The sequence below is a fragment of the Haliaeetus leucocephalus genome, unplaced genomic scaffold (genome assembly GCF_000737465.1).
Source record: "Haliaeetus leucocephalus isolate CR32 unplaced genomic scaffold, Haliaeetus_leucocephalus-4.0 Scaffold752, whole genome shotgun sequence".
NCBI lineage: Eukaryota > Metazoa > Chordata > Aves > Accipitriformes > Accipitridae > Haliaeetus > Haliaeetus leucocephalus.
The window spans coordinates 3,823,315-3,843,447 of record NW_010973188.1 but is presented as its reverse complement, the minus strand read 5'-3'; the positions used below and the strand labels follow the sequence as shown (position 1 = coordinate 3,843,447).

Genomic DNA, 20,133 nt, shown 5'->3' with positions numbered 1-20,133 from the left:
CAACACAACAATTCTCCTTGACAGAAACAGGGATCACTAGATTGCCAGTATTATTTCCTCTGTGACCATTCTGGCAAAAAGCTCGTAGTAAATAGTCCTTTTCACATTTCAAACCTACCTCCTTTGCACTTGTGTGAGGATGCTGCAGTGTTTCACCAGTGCACTGCTATTTCAAGAACCTTTTCCCGGGGGATGCATCATACTCCTCCTCACAGGCCTGACTACAGACCCGAGCTCAGTCCTTTGCAAAGGGCTAGTGTCATGCAAGTGCCAACATCTGCTACCTCCCTTCAGCCGGGAGGGAAATGCGCACTGAGAAGAAAGATCAACAGATGGAGAACTGGAGAAGGGACCACAAATGCCCTGAGGCATTGCAACATTTCTGAACTGAAATATTCCACTGACCTCTCCTATGGAAAAGAAAAAAAAACCAAAACCCAAAAACAACCTCCCACTAGATTTTGATTTTTTTTTTTTTTTTTTTTTTACACAAAGTGGCTTTTATCAGATCTAATCACTAACTCCAGCAACCACACAGTCCTAATGCATGACCTTCAACCATTCTCTCATTTAAATGCTCTAACCAGAAATACACAAGAACCTACACACCCCTCTGATCCACTTACTGCAGAACAAAGTACACCTTTTCAGAATAGCTTCTGAATTTGTCTTTCTGTAGTTGAAATTTTAAATTATTTTTACCAAAATAATTAAGTAATTTAAAGATTGTTGACTAAGATTAAGCATAATTAACAACAAAGATTGCTGTAAAACTTTTTTGGTCTCAAATACGGGGCAAATAACTACTAACCTGAAACTTTGTTATACCAAGTTTTGACTGAAATTATTTCTGCACAAGGTATCAACTCCTGAAAAATAAGACTATGATAGAAACAGATGCTTGTAGCTTTTAAGTTACCCGTCTCTTCTAAGCCCAAATAAGGGATAATTAAAGGCAGAAGGTTACAAGAATTTAGTTAGAAACATAGTATGAATTTAATTTTAAAAGTTGTTAATAGTATGATAATATCCTACAACATATTCTATAATTTTGAAGAGTTTTGTTTCACCAGAGAAATATTTTTTTTTGCCACTGAACCCTACAAATCTGACAAATTATCTGTTATAATTCTACTACTGAGAGTACAACATTCACTTTTTTGTGGGAAGTTTGTGTAAAATCCCTTTGTGTCTACGTGCCACCTAACATAAAAGTTCTTCCGTAAGAACTACATTTTTCGTGCTTCTGCACAGCTTCCCATATTTCTGCAAAATAACCAAGTTATATGGGTTTAAGAACTTGACTTTATCATGCTGGGTAGTAATATCACTTAGTCTTAAAAGTTAATCCAGGAGAAACTTAATCCTGGTTGGGTCAAAATAGTAGTTTACTTTCTTAGAAACCATCTTCTGAGCAGTTTTTTATCCTATTATGAGTGATTTTATAATTTTTTGTTCATGAGACACAGAAGTTTCTACATTTCTGAATACTTTGTACCTCTCAAGTAATACAAAACACCTTCTGGCTAGATACTCTATACTTGTTACATACAAGCCTCTCAGTATCTTTGCAATCTCTAGACTTCCTCACTGAAATATGTTCTACCTGGGACTATCACTTCTTTCACTTTTTGTATACCAAGTGCAGCAAGTCCACTCAGAAGTACAAGTCATACTAGCACATCAAAGATTCCCTAAGCATCAGTTCTAGCCCAGGCCCAAGCTTAGCACAAAATTATATGTGAACATAAGGGTCAACATTTTGACTTAGTCCTGGAAGTGAATAACAAACTCTACAACAAACAAAAGCTAACACAATTTCTATGATTATATTCTTTTCCATTTTCTGGCTTACTAATACAAGTCAGACAAAACACCAAGTAAGTGGTAATTATTCATGACCTCAATAAAGCCAATCCATTCTCTTCCATAGTGTTGCCTCTCAGTGAGAGACTGTCAGCTCTGGAACCCGCTGCCATGGACAACCCTGGTCTTGTGAAACTTGTTTCTGCGCTTCCCAGTAACTCACATAGAGAAGAAAAGTCTTGGGGGCAGCTGTGGTTCAGGGGGATTCTTCACTTAAAATGACTAGGTTTTCACTTGATAACTTCACTCCAGTCCAAATGAGACATGTGCTACATGACTCCTATCAGCGGGTAAGTTCTATAGAGAGTAACCCAAACTTAACCGCAGCACTAAGTTTGTTTGTGGCAAACAAACCAAAGTTCAATGCAAAGAATGATCTTTCTAAGTAAATGTCACGTACACTGGCCACATCTAATAACCTTTCTGCTCTTTGCAAAGCCTGTAACAAATCCTCCTCAGCAAAAAAGGAGGTGCAGGGTTCTGGGCAACAGCAGAGAAGCCTTCTGGACGTCTTCCAAATTCTTGAAGAAAAAGCAGCAATAAACCCCTCCCCCCCAACATAAAAACTCACTTGTTTTGCTAAAGAACTTAAAAGTGATTGTGTAGTTTTAAATAAAAGCACTGTTAACATTCCTCTAAATTTTGTGTTTTCTGTAACTGCAAAGCTGTAAAGCGATGCCATCTGAAGCAACTGCAGCACTGAATTATTCGCATAGCGCTTCCAATTAAAATCTGGACGATAAAGATGTTCCATGGTCCAAGATGAGCTATGATGATTCACAGCTATCATTTTGGAATCACTGACCCACAAAAGGGTTTTGTTTGAGGCTTGGGAAGAACAAAAAGACCTGCAACTGGCTGATGCCAACTTTTGCATGCGAGTTCCTTCACAGCTTGAATAATTGACACCAGCTGAACAAAGCAACAAGTCACTTAGAATATTTACTCTGCCTCTCTTTAGGGTGGTCACACAAATAATAGAAGGTTACAGCTATGCTTTTCCTTTCCAGTGTTTCCATTTACTTCAGTATTTTAGAGGTCACCATTCAAAAAATCTGAAAGTTTTTTGATCTCACTGGCAACTACAATATTAAGTATGATCACATGTTTTAAAAAATCTGGATTCAGATACAAAAATTATTCGCAGCTGCAAAAGTTCACTACCAAAACCAACTTATTTCAAGATACTTTGCTCAGTTCTTTCTGCGTATATTTTATCAAATTTAATTTGAGGACGAATATTGGTTACTTGTCAGTATTCTGGTTGATCAGTTTTTTTGATGATGTATTTTATGATAAAGTTTTATAAAAAAATATAGGTGACCTACTGAGAAGGTATATGGCATTTTTTTTGTTCTTAACTGAAGTAAATGTGAAAAGTAAGGCAAGACAGCTGAACTCTAGGCCTACGTTAGCAAGAGTTTGCTCATGAGACCATTCCACTAAACTCTCCTGGTGAAGGCAAAAGATACATTCTATTTCCCAGACAACTTATGGCAATTTCACAAAATAGGAAAAACCCTGCTCTGAAAAAGGGATGTTTTTTCCAGTGTAATTCTAGCTACACTAGGGCTTTACTGGAACAGTTGTCAGTCAGGGTGTGACAAAAACAAATTTATGCAGTAAACAAGAGCTTTCAAGCAGTGGGGATAAGCTTCCAAAATAAACTTTCAAATAGGTCTATAGCCCTAATCCTTGCTTGACAGGCATGGTGTACATTTCTAATGAAAAAAACTAAACCATAAAAAAGTGCCCTGTTATAAAAAGTTCTAGAGAAGAATGATTAAGAGACAATATTCAAAAGCACAGCAGCAAATGACTACTTTTGATGCAGAGGAAAGGCAGGTTTTAAAGACTAATTCAGCTCCAGTGAGGTGTTCTCTTTTGACTTAAAAATCCAAAAGTAGTTGACCCTAAAGGTGAAAAATAAGAGCACATGGCTAAGCTAGGGATATTGGATGGATATTAATGACATATATATATATCAGAACTGGATGGCATATTTAAAGAGGGATATGTATCAGAAATGCTAAATACAAACTGAAGGCAGTAAGAAGAGGTTCTATAAATACAGCAGAAGGAAAAGAAACATAAATGAAAGTATCAAACAATTAGCAATGAGGAAAAAATGACAAAAGATGAAACCAACAAGGCTGAATTCAATTTCGTCTTTGCTTATATTTCCCCTACCCCCAAGGGTTAACTGTAATTAGACACCAAGAAACAGGACCAGGAAAAGAATAGGCCTATCATTTAATCCTTACTCATTTAGTAAGTCATAATATATTAAACAGTTGAAGACAACATTAGAAATAATGCATGAGTTAACAATATAGATAGCAGCTATACCAAACATGAGTTAAAAACTCAGTTGTGCTGATAGGAAATACCAAAACGCCTCAGAAATAAGAAAGTACAGATTAGTAAGAAATCAACCAAAACTTTCCTTAGGCAAGGTCAGAAAGCAAGGTCAGCTTCCTCATCAGTAGTTAGTACAGAATGAGACAACCTTACATGAAAAATGAGAAAACTGTCTAATGAACAGATGGGCTTATCTTACCCAGGCTAAGATCATTTACCTTATGCAGCTTAAGAAAATTTTATGTTGGTGGTGAGGTGAAAAGGAAGGATTTTGGTCTGAGACAGCACTGTTTTCACACTGAGCTTGCATTCATGCTCAGCTGTGTACCTAATCTCCTATTACAGTCAATGGAGACCCTATTCAATTCACAGTAGATCCCTGCTTGGACACAGGTGCCTGCTGCCACTGGAGCCGCCCTAGGGTTTCCCACCACTTCCAGCTGTCGGCCTGGAAGAGTACCAACCCCCAAAGGTCCTGCGTGATACCTCCCATGCCATGCAAATATGCTGGCACGTCAAATGGCACATGTTGCCTATTAAACATTAACTCTCCATCCCTTATAAGTGGTGGACAAGTCCCTCATTCACATGTAGACAGATAATGGAGACAATACATCAGATGTCAATCTAGAGTTGGGTACTGCCCTTCATCTCTGACCTTAGGTAAAACTAGTATGCCATTCTTCTTTAAGTGACCACCTGCTAGTGATCCTAGTATTTTTGTATAAATATTTGTTCTATTTCTCCTTTTAAGTTTTGTTTTCTCTCTTATTATCCTTTTAAACTATGGATTACATATTACTTTCACATATCATTTCTTCATGCCTTAATTGTATTGCACTGTTTTCTGTTCACACACAGTCTTATCTATCTAAGATTTTAGGCAAAATTCTGTTTTCATATGACTTTGAGAGAACAGCTTCTGCAGGGAAGATTCCCCAAAGTCTTATTTCCTGTTCATGGGGATTAACATGTAGAATAACATTTAGATGAACTGGATAAATTTGCATCAGCCAGACTCAGACAATTCAGATCTGACATACAGCTGACTACCACAATCTCCTGCGTAATGCAGAACATCCCAGCAGAAGGGAAAAAGGCAAACATAGCTGCTATCTACAGAAAAAAAAAAGGGGGAAAGGGGAAACCAGCCTAACCTGAAAGCATCCCAGGATAAATTATTCTGTAAATGCAGAAGCATACAAACAGTTAACGCAAGCTTGTAATGAACAAACAGTATCAAACAAAAATATTTTTCTTTTTTGACAAGATAAGCAAGACTGGACTATTAGAGGAATGCAACAAATGGGATATAGCTTGACCTTAATGTGGCCTTTGATTTTGTCCTACCTGATGTTCCTCAAAATCTAACCATGGAAACCATTTACATTAAATCACCTGTAGGTGGTTGGAGAAACAGGTTCAAGTGAACCTCAGCATCATTATAGGTGTTCCACAAAGTTTTGTGCTGGGTCCATTATCTTCCAGTAATTTCATTAATGAAGTCAATGATTTTAAAAAACCCACAAAAACTCAAAACACTTTTAAAATAAAGTTGTAAGCTGGGAGGGGATGTAAGCATTTACAAACCTAAATGGCCTCAATAAACCTGAGAAATGGTCCGATACCAACATGAAATCAATGAAACATGTGTAAAGTACTCTACCAAGGAAGAAAAAAGAAATGTGCAGTTACAAAACAAGTCCATCTGGTTAAGCAGCAGCATAACAGAAAAGGATCTGCTGGGACCACAGACTGAACAACAGTTGGCAGGCTAGACAAAAACATACAAATGTCTGTCTGGAGCATGGAAGTCCATTCTGCCCAGTATTCAGAGCATCAGTTAGAGCAGCATAACCAGTGTGGGGCATCACAGTTTAAAAATTACACATCAGGTCAGAAAGACTTCAGAAAAGAAAGACAAGCAGATAAAATACTCATTAAAAAAATATTATACCAAACTATTCTGTAGTGTCCATCTACATCACTAGAAAGCTACCAGTTCAACAGTAAAACTCTCACATTCACTTGCAACCCAGATACAAAAAGGATGAAAACTGTAAACCATACAGAAATCCATTGCCTGTTACAAGAAGCAGTAGTTTACAAAACATAAGATTTTCTTCTTAAACCTCTCAAATAGGCTTTCTGAGCTAACCTCTGGAACATGTCTCCTTGCACTCATAATTCTTCCCTTGCTAGATGTGCCTGCCAGTACAGGATTTCACATCTGAAGTCCAGCAGACCACCTACATCTCTCTGAACAACATGTAAGCATTTATCGGTGTAGTTTCTGCCAGTGAAGTTGTATTTATACCAGGAGATTTTGTCAATCCTGTGAGCTGGGGAGGAAGGGAAGGAGGGAGGGGCAGGACTTCCCCTTGCATGTGATTTTGTGGTTGTTTATACACATAGCTGTAGCTGAGAGGGGTACACCAGCATTACCATGAAGAAGTGACCATGGCTACAGTCAGGCAAACAGCAGAAATGGCTATGAATTGCTTTCAGAAGGTGTTCAAGCTATATGGGCTTCAAATCACCTTGCACTGAGGAGTGATGCTCAGATGGTCCTCTTCTGTTAGTTTTGCTGCCACAGCAGCAACCTCCAGCTGATAGGAATTAACAAGCAGCTGGGTAAAGCCAAAAGCAAAAGCTCCTATCTTAAACTGCCATATTATAGCCACCTGGGGCCTAGGCTTCACCTTCAAGCAGGCACCATCATTACTTCCAAGGCATCATCTCTACTTCCAAGACATCAGAAAGAGCAAATGCAAATCTGTGGTGGTGAAGCTTAGTCACAATTCCCACAGCACACCAGTTCTAGCAACCCATTGTTACAAAGCAGGTGTTTGGATCACTAGTTGTTATAAACAGAAGGAAAAAAAGAATCATAGAAGCATGGCAACGCTCACAGGAACATGGTGTGGAACAATAACATAGCCATCTTTGAAGTTTAGAAGAGACAGAGACCAAGCCAGTGAGTGACCTAATTAAATGAAAACATCTGTGTCTAATCAAGTATCTAAACCTGATCTAGCTGACATGTGCTCCCTTTATTGGGAATGGAGATATCAACTGAACCTCAGGAGAAATTCACCTCACCCTAATGCAGATGGGCAAAATGGACTCACATGAACTGCACTCCAGAAGTGGCTACTTCTTTTCAGATTGTGAAGGGAGCCTGAGATAAAAGGACTTGGTTTAGATATGTGAAAGTTAAGTGAAATCCCACCCTACGTGTGTAATGACAAAATTAATGAAGAACATAGAAACCAAAATGGAAAAAACTAACAATATTAGAAAAGAAATTAGAAGTGAAATTGATTAATAAAACAGTAAGGTGAGGAAGTATCAGCTTGAACTCAGCAGAATTATCTATACCTGATAATGTTGATTTGATAAAAAATATTTACATTTGCAAAGAGTTTGTTAGTCCTGGCAAAGTCTACAAAATTAATCCAGGTGCCAAGCTTAGAGGAAAAATATGTGATAAAACAAAAATTGAGAAGTTAATTGAAACTTCCATAGTCCTCTCATTGTCTATTTTTAATTATTAGAATTTAGAATATTACAAGTACAAGGACAAAATACGATGTCAAATGACATTGTTTTGCGAAGTGTTAAAAGAGAAGGTAAATGAAAAACTATGGCTTCTCTGAACAATAATATACTAGTTTAAGCATATACTCCTACATTTCATGGTACATACTGAAGTATGGTTATTGAGTTGTTTCACATGCTATAGAAAATGCTTCACAATACTTCAAGGTAATTTTTAGCTGCAACTGATGATAATTGAGTTCCATAAAACTATAAAAAGATATTAATGAGCAATTTATGAAATTGATGTCACACTGCAGCACGATAAATGTAACTTGCTGTGGGCACTATTTAGAGCCAAAGACTCTAAAGGGGTTTTTTTTGTTGGATGTGATAAATACATAAAAGTTTGCAAAAATGCACTTTCTCACTTACCACTGGTGACTCTCAGCACTCTTGCCATCCAGCAGAACAGCCTTTTCAGCTTTAATCTTTCCTGTAAACGGAATACAATATATTAAAGGATTTATTGTACTCTTCCACATTTTAGGCAATTCCCAAGAAAGAACGAAGCAACCTGTTATACCCTAGCTGCAAAGAAGAGATTGCTTCCCGTTCTTGTAAACATTTAGATGGACAATGTAACATCCTGGCTGTACATTATTTACATACCCATACAAACATACATAAACATGTGTGCATATATATATATGGGTGCGATTTTAGCATTTTCTCTTAAAATACAATTCAGATGCAGCTAAATCAGGGAATGATTGGACTGGACTGGCAAAGGAGGCAGAGTTGTCTGTAAGACTGAAGACCATTAAAAGCAGGTTAGAGAAGCACCTGTCAGAAGAACCAGCAAAGCTGTTTCCTGCCTTGGGTACAGTAATGAACTAGTTGAAGTTCCCTTCCAGCACAAAGACTTCCATTAAGTTCCACTTTTAATTGAATAAAGATGACAGTAGGTGATTTGATCAAACCCATGCTCCCAGTAAGAAGTTCAGATGAGATGCTTGCTGTTTGCAAAGTCTCAGCTGCAACCAATTAAGCCACACTGACATTTCTGTATTGGAAGTTAACTTCAAAAAAACCCAAAGAACACCATACACAGTCCTCCAACCCAGTGGAATGAAAAAACCCACAAAACTACTGCCAGCTCCCCCACAGTCTAAATCCCTCTGCACCACTTGCAAAAACTGAGATGAAAAAGGCTGCTGTCACCCACCACTTCATGAGAATGAGCCAAACTAGGCTGGTTACTCAGCACCTAAGACCCAATTTCCTTCCATCATTCTTTATCTCTCCCCGTCTTTTGCTATGCCATTATCTTTCATCAACTGAGGCTACATGTAGTCACTGGTAAAAGCAAAGAATCTAACAACTGAGTTCACTGTTGTAATTTCGTTTGTGTCATAATCCTCACTGCACCGTGTGATTTCCATACAAAGAAGCCAAGTAGCTACTAAAGCAAAAACAGTATCAATTAAGTAGCTAAGACAGTGCAAGTCTTCATGAGCATGACAAAAGGATACGGACAAAGACCTTGGACAAGCTGAGATTGGCTATGGAATATGTAATAACAGCACAAAGGCATGACACTGCCTTTAAGGATGACAAAGGGCAGCAAAAGCTGCTTTGTCAGTGATGTGGTCACTGCTGACAGAACAAAAAGTAGAAAACAGGAAAAGAGTCACAAAAGACAAAATAAGCTGAACTTGGAATACACATATAAAACCTGAATTTGATGCAGCAAAAAAAGGGAGAGGCAATGGAGAAACAAAGGAGAGAGAGAAGTACTCCCAGATACAGGCAAAAAGGATTATTTTAAGAACAGTGTGTTGACTGGAGGAGAGTGAGACATGTAGAAAAGATGTAGGTTTCATCATAATAAAGAGAAGAAGGCCCAAAACAAAAAGGGAAATGTAGACTGTACCTTTAGCCAATATGCATCCAGACAGTGAAAGAAAGGGCAATGCTTTTAAAAGCAACAAAGAAAAAGTGCTGTGAAGAAGAAAATCAGAAACTTGTTGAGGTTAAGCTGTCAAACAGGACACATGGGGAGAGATGCCTGGAAGCAATATTAATTGTCACACACGACTTCTGTTTCTGGTCAACAGTTTTTCCAGATTCACAAAGTTTCATCCCCACCATCACCACAAAAGAGGCTGCTGATATGCAGGAGTGCTCCTTTGCCACAGGAAAGCAGAAAAACAAACCTTGACTTTGGCTTGACATTTGTTTATTTATTCCTTTTGCTCTCCCAAAGATGTAATTAAGAAACTCTGCTTACAGCATCTGTCTTTCTTCAGATTCTGTATCCATCAACAAAATAAAGGATTTTAAGGCACCATCCAGACTCAACAGCCTTCAATTATGACCCACAGTACTTCGTCACTGATTCTGGATCGCTCCAGTAAGGAAAGAATGGACTGAAGTTGTATACTGTGGCAGTTTATTGCACAAAACATTATTATTACAGCACAAATGCTCCCATTTATTGGACTGGAAATTCCTTGGAGTGGAAAACTTAACCAAAGTTCAAAGCATGTTTCACTACATTCAGATGGCATTCTACATAAACCTTTTTTCTCTGCTTACCGTCAGTAACGTATTTCCTCTTCTCCTCAGCATCAGTAGTCATCTCAAACAGATCTCCATAAGCACGTGCAAGTCTCCAAAGGAAGTCCACACAGTTTTCATACTGAAAGTAGAGGATAGCCGGGTAATTAAACTGATCAGAATGTGATTTAAACAGTTTCCTTTCATAATGCTTAAAGCACGTTATCAGAACATGGCATAAATCTTTGGTTGTTTTGCATCCTTATGTACTACTTTTAGTTTATGTGAGAACCAGATGACCAATTTTTCACGACCAAAGGAGAATACAGCTTTTGGAAATACCACGGTCTGTTTAAAGAGGTTTTATTTCATAGATCAGTTTTAAAGTTCTTTTACTATAAAAAATAAAAATCCAGTAATCCAGTAAAGCACAACAGATCCCTGAACGATGTGATGTGTATTTTCTTTAGGTATGCCATAATAAGCACCATACTCACTCATAATCAGTATCCCATCTACCTTCCTGGGTATTTCAATATGTAAATGAAAATATAATCAGAACTAATGTTTGCCAAATCAGAAGAAACTGATACACTGAATTAAGCACTGCACATCAAACCACTTTGAAATTTTATCTGGAGTTACATATGTGCACAGTAAAGTCAGAGGAAAAATTCACATGAAGTATACCAGAAAGGTATAAGCAGACTACAGGCTCATAGTTTGATTTCTTGAGAACACTTGGCCTGGTTACTACTTAATTCCACAGGACTTTCTCACATAGACCATTCCAAAATAGGCAAAAGTAGGTATCATTTATGTAGAAAAAAAGCCATGATCTTTCTTTGTCACATGCAAGAATGCATACATGAAACAAAGCCTCGAAGTTATTGAGCCTGGATGGGATATAAAATAACAAAACTTCTATGCCCACCCAACATGAATATTGACACACCTTGAAATATTTCTTTTTCACTGTATTTTAAAAATACACATGAAATTTCATCTTCCATTCCTGCATGCATTTTAATGCTTGTACTAAGGAAGTTCTCAAAAGCAGCGCAAAGCATAAGTTAATAGCAGCATAATATTAAATTTACCCATTAATACCTTGCCAACTTTCTCAAGCAGCAGTCTGAAGCCCTCCTTTTTATCATCCTCTGAACCCTTGTGCAAATTGTCCACCTGCTGTAAAAGATTAAATAACTCTTCTTCTTCTTCTGATTTCACAATGGCATTGAGTGATTTCATACATCCCTTTTCTTCCTCAGAGTCTCCTTCTGAATCAGTATGAGCTGTAAGATAACTAAAATCACAGAAAACAATAACCATATTTTCTAAAAATATTGGGAAAGCATTGCTAAATTCAAATGCAAAAATTTCAGAGCACAATTTCTTCCAGTTGTCCAACTTAAAGGAGTTTTTATTCATGGTATCAAACTTATTATTATTACAAAACCTTTATCTTCAAAGGGACAGCACAATCATATTCCAAACATAACATGCAAGTAATTACACTGTCCTGCTGCTTAATACTGCATTAGAAAAATGCAGATACATGTTAGAAACACATGTATCCTTGTGTTTCAAATGCAGAACACTTTAAATCATTAATGTGTATGAAAGACATGCTCTGTAAATCTGAATAGGCCTCTTCAACTCTTTACTTCAATTTCCCTATTTTTTGAAATAGGAATGAGCTTACTAACTAAAACATAAGTGTTATAAGAATCACTTACACAATGTTTTGTTAAACACTGTAAGATCTAAACATAAGCAATAACAACACTGTTATTAATTCCTTTACTTATTTCTTTTGAACATTTTGAAGGTCAGCATATCTGAAACTGGCAAAGAGCTTATATTAATTCATTATGCTTAGGGCACAAGTACTCAGCACAAGGCAGTCAAGGACAAAGAAATATTTACAAAAGCCATATAAATACCATGCAGAGATAAGCAGGTGGACTTGCTGTCAAAGTGCTGAGCATACATTAGGGTACTCCAATTTCATATAAGAGCAGCTGAATGGCATTATTTTTAAAAAGTAGCTTTTTGCTTATGTACTATAAATGGACAGAAAAGCCTAATCTTCTGCATTTCCACTTTTGAAAATACTCTTCTGATGAGAAATAATAATGTAAAAGTATTAGCTGCTAGGTTCAGAGATTTTTTTAAATGGTAACTATGAGCAGAAAAAGCACAAAATGTACTATACACATTAAGCAACTGAATAATCAAGGTAGGCCATGACAGTCAAAATACATAAAATCTATTTTTTTCCAGAAATATACCCAGTACAGAGCATTAGCAATATAAATGGAGGTTAACAATAATGGCTTTTAACTATTCTGTTTTCAATCCGTTGCTTTTGGAAGTGACCGGAACTAAAACATGAGCAGATACACTTACAGCCTGTAAATGTGCAAGTACAACTACTTATCAAGGGTACAAAAGTGCTAGATGTGACGTTACAGTTTCGCTGCAAAGTTAACCCGGTAATATGGGAAAGAGGAGTCAAAAATGCATTTGGATAAAACGATACATGAATAAACCATGTGTACGTGTTCAAACTGAAAAACAACATAGAGCAAAGCAGAGATAGGAAACATCATAGATTCCTACAGATTTGTTTTACATAATCTTGATGATGCTGAAGTTGATGACACATCCTATGATGTATCCTGCAGAGTCTTTATTTGTAAGTCACCAAACATTTATTTTGGTTTTCTAAAGCATCTTTAAAAACACAGCACCTTGTTCTTCCATAGTTATTTTGAAGTGGGTACAGAGCTACACCACATATAGGCTGCGTTTGTAAGAGCACTAACTTGACCAAAAGTGCCGGGGATTTGGTGGGAGGGGGGCAATCTTTTAGCACCAATACATAATCCTATGATTTGAAGTATGGTTGGAAAGTACCTTTTCTCACATGGTTTGGATGCCCCACCCCCCCTAATTAAAAGATAAATGCACCAAGGGTTTGTGCAATTACCAACCTAAAATAGATAATATAAAATAGCAACAACTAGGCAGTAGGCAATTTCACATTCCAATACAGTACTGCAACTGTAACACTCCTTAGTTACAGGAATTTGGGCACTGCATCAAATGCTACCTAAGCAGGTAGATATAAAGTAAGGAATCAGTGTTTGGAAGTCAATGTTGATGTTGCCATCTTTATCTTTGCTGCACAAACATCTGCTAAAATTTCTAAGATCACTACTGTTCCAATGTTAGAAAACAGACAAAAGTGGTTATTAGAAAATGCTACTCTCCCAGCAAAAATATAAAGGCCAAGGCTGGGCTGACAGCCAAGCCCTGTCACTCCAAACAAGCCCAGCAGAGATTTCCAGCAGCGCTGTATCAAACTGTCATGGCCAAACAACAAATTGAGGCCAAACATCAAATTCATATGACATCACATAAGTCATATGAGAATATTCATTGAGAGACTCAAATGGAAAAAGTGTCAAGTAGGTCGCTATCTACCATAGATGTGTGTATGTCTATCTACCATAGACATAGATGATGTGAACCCAGAAGGAGCTAATTATAAAATATCATGGAAGAATAATCTTTTAAGATCAGACCATACTGCCTCAAGCCTTTTCTCATCCCACCTCTCCTACAGAAACATGATCTCCAGGCCACATTTGTGCTGAGAAATAGCAGAGAGGACAGGTCATTTCTTCCCCACTCCCTCTCACCTCCACTGTCCTGGGAAATTCTCAACTACTTCCTCTATTTATCTGCTTTAAGAATCCTCAAAGAATTTAAATGTGGAGCATACCATCTTAAACCTTGATGAGAATGCCATAAAATTTCAATTTAATCATTGATTGTGTGCTTTAAAGAAGGAAAAACAATACCTATAAAACAACCTGTGGGAAATGAAAAACACAACAGTGAGTAACTTTTTTCAGTGTAAGGCAATGCCAGTAATTCCTAGGGACTGCAACAAATCATACAACCCCATACCTGCTGACATAAATGAGAAGACACTGAGCTACACTAAGGGGCAGGAGTTTCTACACAACCAACAGAGAAGAAGGGCATTCTCAAATGAAAGAAACAAAATGTTTAAAATATTCTCCAAGTTTTGTTTGAAGTGTTTTTCATAAGAACTCCACAAGTTAAATGTCCTGATACCAAAATGTTCAAGGGAGCGCAAGCAATTGCTAGTCCTTAAGATTCGTCATGCTAGTTACCACCAAGATGCACCAGCATTCTTCTAAATGTTTCCTTTCTTTCCTCAGAATAAATTCATAGTGCCTTCAGAAGGTTTTCTCTTCCTTGTCTCTTCTTCTTTGGCTCCAGAGCTGACATTGCTGCCGCCCAGCATTTCCCACAGGAAAAGCACGAAGGTGACAGCCAAGGGCTTCATGACATTTGTGATGAGTTCTCACCTCACTAGTCATGCACCCCAGGTAGACTCCTACCTTGCTCAGAAGTCATAGGGGTAAAATGACAGCAAGGTATATAATCATGTATAAAACATTAAATATAACTTCAACCATTTTGGCAAACTAGGCATAAAGAATATTCTTCTGTTTTGTTTCTGATGACGTTCATTTTCTTACTAGCTCTCTGTTCAATCCTTATCATAGCAGAAATGTTTTAAGCATGAAAACGTGTTAAGAAGGCAATACAGACTTTTAAAAAATAAACAGCTATGATTTTTCGTAACAACTTGGGTAAGCTGTACTTTACCAATTTGAACTGAAGCCAGTTTTATTACAAGATAGGAAGTCCTTCCAGCTACTTAAGGACAAAATAAGAGTGTAACAGATATTATTGATATAAAACTACGATAAGAAGAGCTTGATAACTGACTTCAACAAAGCAGCTAGCAGGCTTATACATCTACTCATTCTAGAAAAGCATGTTATGAAAAGCAATACTATAAAAAAAAAAAATCAGTACTAACACAAACAGAAGTGGAGATTCTTTTTAACACAGTTTAAAAACTCCAAGGGTCTAAGGGCTGATGACAGTAATCCAAAAGGGAAATTAAGAAAAACCGAGAAAGTCATTATGTTCATATAACAACACTGACATCTGCAATTTTACCTGGTATATTCCTGCAAGAGGTTTTATCAGGTGATAAACAGAAAAGCGAGTATTTACATGTGATTAACACATTGACCAATATTTGAGAAAATGGAAAAACTTTAAAAATGTCTACAGTCAGTGCCAGCTTGTTTTCACCTTTATTACAAATAGATTTTTTTTAAAAGAGAAAAACAGTTGTAAGAATGTGAGGAGCAACGATCAACCAACAGGACCCAGTTGGATCACAAAGGACTGTTCAAAGTTCAAAGAACAAATGGAAACTGCGCTGGAGACTCACCACACTGTGGTTAAGCTGTTCAATAAATCCACGCACTGAGTAGTGGATTAAAAAAAACCCTGAGCTGCATGGTATAAAACACCACTGTGGTATAAACTCACTTTGCTTGTTCAAAAACTGTGTTGGATTGCCTGCAAACTGTCAGACACTGGGCCTAACCAGGTATCATCTGTTCCCAACATTTCAGCTTTTAGACAGATCAAATATCATCTGTTGTCTCCCTGCCAACCTACAATCACAAGCCGACACAAACACCATCTCATCCGTTCCAGCAAATTCAATAGAAAGGTGATTATATGTCACAGACTGATCTGGATCAAATTTGCACTGCATCACCCAGCAGAGTGCATATCCATCAGTAATGATAACCGGCCTTCGAGGAAAAGTTTGGCAAATCAGATTCTTAGGTCAACTGAGGGTTGCACTGAAAACAAATGGGCAGCAAAAATAAATGAATAAATGAAGAAACGATAAGTGAACTGATACTCAGAAGCAGGCAAGGGAAATGTTTCTTCCTGCTGAATATTTAAACTATTTCAAGGAAAAATTATAAACAAAACATCTGTAGGAAAAAGATTTACTGCAGTGAATCTTTCTGGAGACTGATGCCAAATGTAACTTGAAAAGCTTGGATGCCAGGCCAGCTGAAGACCAGTGTCAGACATGACACTGATGTCAGTGGTTCATCACTGCTGTATCAGGGAGCAAACAGCTTTAAAATCACAAAGAGGAGGATTAGGTGACACTCTCCATCTCAGGTGATCATCTAGACACAATTTATTGTATCTGTAAATGAATGAGTGCTTGTTACACATTCTCAAATGTTAAAGATTGAGGTTTTTGCTAGTAAATGATGGGAACTGAAACAAACTTAAGAACAGAATGCAGAAAAGCACAGACTAGAAACTGTAGTCTCTTTAGTGTTCAGTCATGTCCCATCCATTCAGTGTATCTTCCATTAAAGCTATCTGTTATTATGTAAAAATAGATCTCATTTATTAAAAAGCATGTGGTATTCCTCCACTTACAGAAATATATAATTTTTGAAAGGCAAAATAGAAAGCTTCTCTTCCCAAGGTGCTGAATACCAACAGTGACATTGAGAATATGACCAGAGCAGATCAAAGCAGTGAGGACCATATCAGACTGCCAGCTTAAAATATTTTATGGAAAAAACAGGTAGTATTAAAAGCTTTTCTGGAAGAAGTTTACAAATCTGAAACCAATGTAGTCATCCAGCACAAGTCCATAAAACTCTTAAGATTACCTCATGCGTCAATTCCCAGCATCTACCCATTTGTCAGTTAAAACCAGAAGTGCTTAACACAAGCAAAATCCTATCTTCTAGATCATGAAAATACTGCTGAGGCAGTGAAACCTGCTGCATGTACTTTAGATAGAATACAGAAAGTGAAAAAATGTTTAACCTGTTACTAAGAGAAAAATTATTTCTCAAATGCACAAGCTAGCAACTGAATGCATTATTGTGTGCAGAATTCACCACAGAACAGTATAAAACAATGCACATGGTGTTATACCTACAGCACATGAAGTGGTGATGCACATTAACTGGAAAAAAAAAGCGTGTTATTATTGTCTCTCACGGCAATCTCCCACAGAACATGCACGACTATCATTAAAGTTACAGAAGACCTCAGAAAAAGCTATATACATTGCAACTGTACACATATTAGGATTAACAACCTATTTTCATTTGCAAAAGGAAGAAAAAAAACAAAAGAAAATTACTTAAATAAAATGATCTTAAATTTAGAGAAGATATGCAAAACAAGCACAAGTACAAGGTGTTAGTAGGAAAAAATCACCTCTTTTCAAAAGGGATTAAAAAATAGCATTGGAAAAGCACATACCCAAATGACTAACACTATAACCTTGAATTATCTTCCTTCCTTCTGACTGTACACAAATACTTGTCAGAGGAGGCCTCTCTTAAGGACACATTCAAAGCTTTTGCACACTATAATCACTTGTATTGGATCACATCATCAGCTGCTTCGTCACACAGAACCCGAACAGACAAGTTTCCTTGGCTAGTTCTCAAACAGCAACACATCTCTGCTGACCAGAAAATGGGTTCTTCTCAAATGCTAGGTGTGGAATAACCCCTATACTGTGTTTGGAACCTGATTATTCATAAACCGGTCCTTTGGCCTTACCTACATCTCCAAATATTTTATGCATAACATAAAGGCCTCTGCAAACAAACTAATGGATAAAGCAATCTGAGAAACTAATAGAACTGAAATGTTTCTACACCATATGAAGGAGGAATGTCTTTGAATACCCCTGCCAATACCGAATACTTAAAATATAAGAACTGGTTCATAATAGAACTGACAGGTCTCAAAACATGGTTTCAAAATATAAGACTTGTGAAGCATGTGGGCTGGGATGTAACACAACAAGAAATTCTGCCCACAGGAACTGAAAATAAATCTGGAGAAACTCTTAAAAAATAGAATTCCATTAATTATTATATGCAGCATGTTGCTGTCTTCAGAATATTACAGTTAATCAATATATCTTTAAAGAAAAAAGTGACTTTAGGCAATTTACAGACATAATGCTGCCTACACAGGTCTGTATAAGACACTGAGGAGATGGTTCAAAAAACTCAGTTGCTATAAACATACCCTTATTAAATTGTATATGAGTACCTAATCTGATTATATCAAAACAAAGTTGCAATTACAGGAGAGTAGTGTCATCACCATTTTTACATTACTACTAGAGGGCATATTAGGTAACATATGAAAAGACAAAAATATAGTCCCTCTCCTGGACTCCAGGTACATCTGATCCTTCAGCTTGTTCCTCAACTCACGCAGATAAAAGATCCCATTAACCACAATGGGACTACAAGATGAGATCAAAACTAGGAACTTTCTAGAGTCAGTACCCTAAATCCCTCATGATCACTTTTTAAGCCACCAGAAAGTGTATACAACAGCAAACATACATAAACATGCTGCCATTTGGACATGTGTTGCATTCAGACATAGCTTTCACAGCATGTAACACCTTTAGGCAGAACGCTGTAATAAGTCATCTTTAAGGCCCATAGAAGACAATTATCATGAAAAGCACAGGAGCATTCGTGCAGCTTGAACAAACTGTCAGAGGCACAAGACTACTTTCTTACTAGAAGCACTTTTAAACTTACACCATTACTCTGAACTTTGGCTCTCATTGCATAGCTATGTAGCAATACTGCATCAGATTGTTACCAAATGCACCCTTAAAAAGCCAGTAAGCCAGCTTCAGCCATAGTGCAGATTCAGAGATGGTCACCCAGAGTTTCCTCTGACATAAAAATTACTAATCTGAATTTTTGGGTGGTTTTTTTCCCTGAACGTAGAGAAATATAAAATATACATAAAACTTTAAAGGGCCTCCTGATTACAATACGAAGTTTCACATAGGTAATGATGTAACTTGCACTGCATGTGTACTGTAGTATATACAAAATATTATTGACTCACCCTCCTTCACTTTCCGCCTCCTCAGAGCTGGTAGTTTCTGTTGCACCAGAAGCTGTCTCAGCTTTTCTCCGCTTTGTTGCTCTGTGTGATGGGCTAACTCTCTGAACATCTCCCTTCCCTTGAAGCTCATTTCGAACAAGCTCTTCAAGCTTGGGAATAGCTTCTTTCAGAAATTTGACCTCTCTCTTCAGTTCGTCCACACTTACTAGCAAGCCATTCAATTTTTCTAGTATCTGCAGTTGCCTTCCATGTAAAACCATTACTGCTTCTTGCTCGTTAGGAGCTTCATTTTCCAAGCCCACAGAATTAAGCCTGGTACCTGCATCTAGGAATGCAGGTATATGCACAGCTACACCAGGTTTTCGGATCTTGCGGTACCAAAGCAGCATCAGGCTTATTCCAGCAGTCCCTGCCATTATGCCCAGTATTAGCCCTTTATTTTCAGAGGGAGACATTTCTGCACTGTCCTAAAATTGAGAGACAACAATAACAGTCGGAGTTAAAGATGTTTTTCCTACTCTACTCAAACGACTTTGCTTTTAAGTCACAAAAGTGTAAGGCTAGAATAACCGGCGCATGCTGCAGATACAAAGTTACAATACAACTCTAGCAGATTCTGCAATAAAAGGCTTTGTGCTATGACAGCAAAACCAGGACGGCTGTGGGTTGGGGGCGGGTGGGGAGTAAGGCACGTGCGCAGGACCGCAGCCTTCCCTTTTAACCTTCTCCGCATCGCGGGATTTTTTTGTTTTAATGCCAGAAACTCATATAATCGGATTTCCCGCAACGGCAGAGCGGCGGAAACCCAGCTCTCAGGCCGTGGCACAGCCCGCGCCGCCCGGAGGGGTGTCTCGCCGCCGCCTCGGCCCCACCGCGCCGAAGGGGCGCCGAAGGGCTGCCGGAGCCCCGCCGTCCCCTCCCCGTGGGGGACCGCCCGTCTCGCAGTCC

At 37.8% G+C, this 20,133-nt stretch overlaps 1 protein-coding gene across 1 annotated transcript in view; it reads right to left on the bottom strand.

Annotated features, from left to right (window-relative positions):
- The window catches only part of RMDN2 (regulator of microtubule dynamics 2), a 45,316-nt gene extending 25,670 nt beyond the window's left edge, over nt 1-19,646 (bottom strand). Inside the window, exons 1-4 of the mRNA XM_010581264.1 lie at nt 19,186-19,646; nt 11,440-11,635; nt 10,369-10,471; nt 8,203-8,263 (exon numbers count right to left, since the gene is read on the bottom strand). Of these exons, the coding sequence (XP_010579566.1) occupies nt 8,203-8,263; nt 10,369-10,471; nt 11,440-11,635; nt 19,186-19,640 (815 nt within the window). The 5' untranslated portion in view covers nt 19,641-19,646. The remainder of the gene's footprint in view (nt 1-8,202; nt 8,264-10,368; nt 10,472-11,439; nt 11,636-19,185) is intronic.
- Between the last annotated feature and the right edge of the window lie 487 nt (nt 19,647-20,133).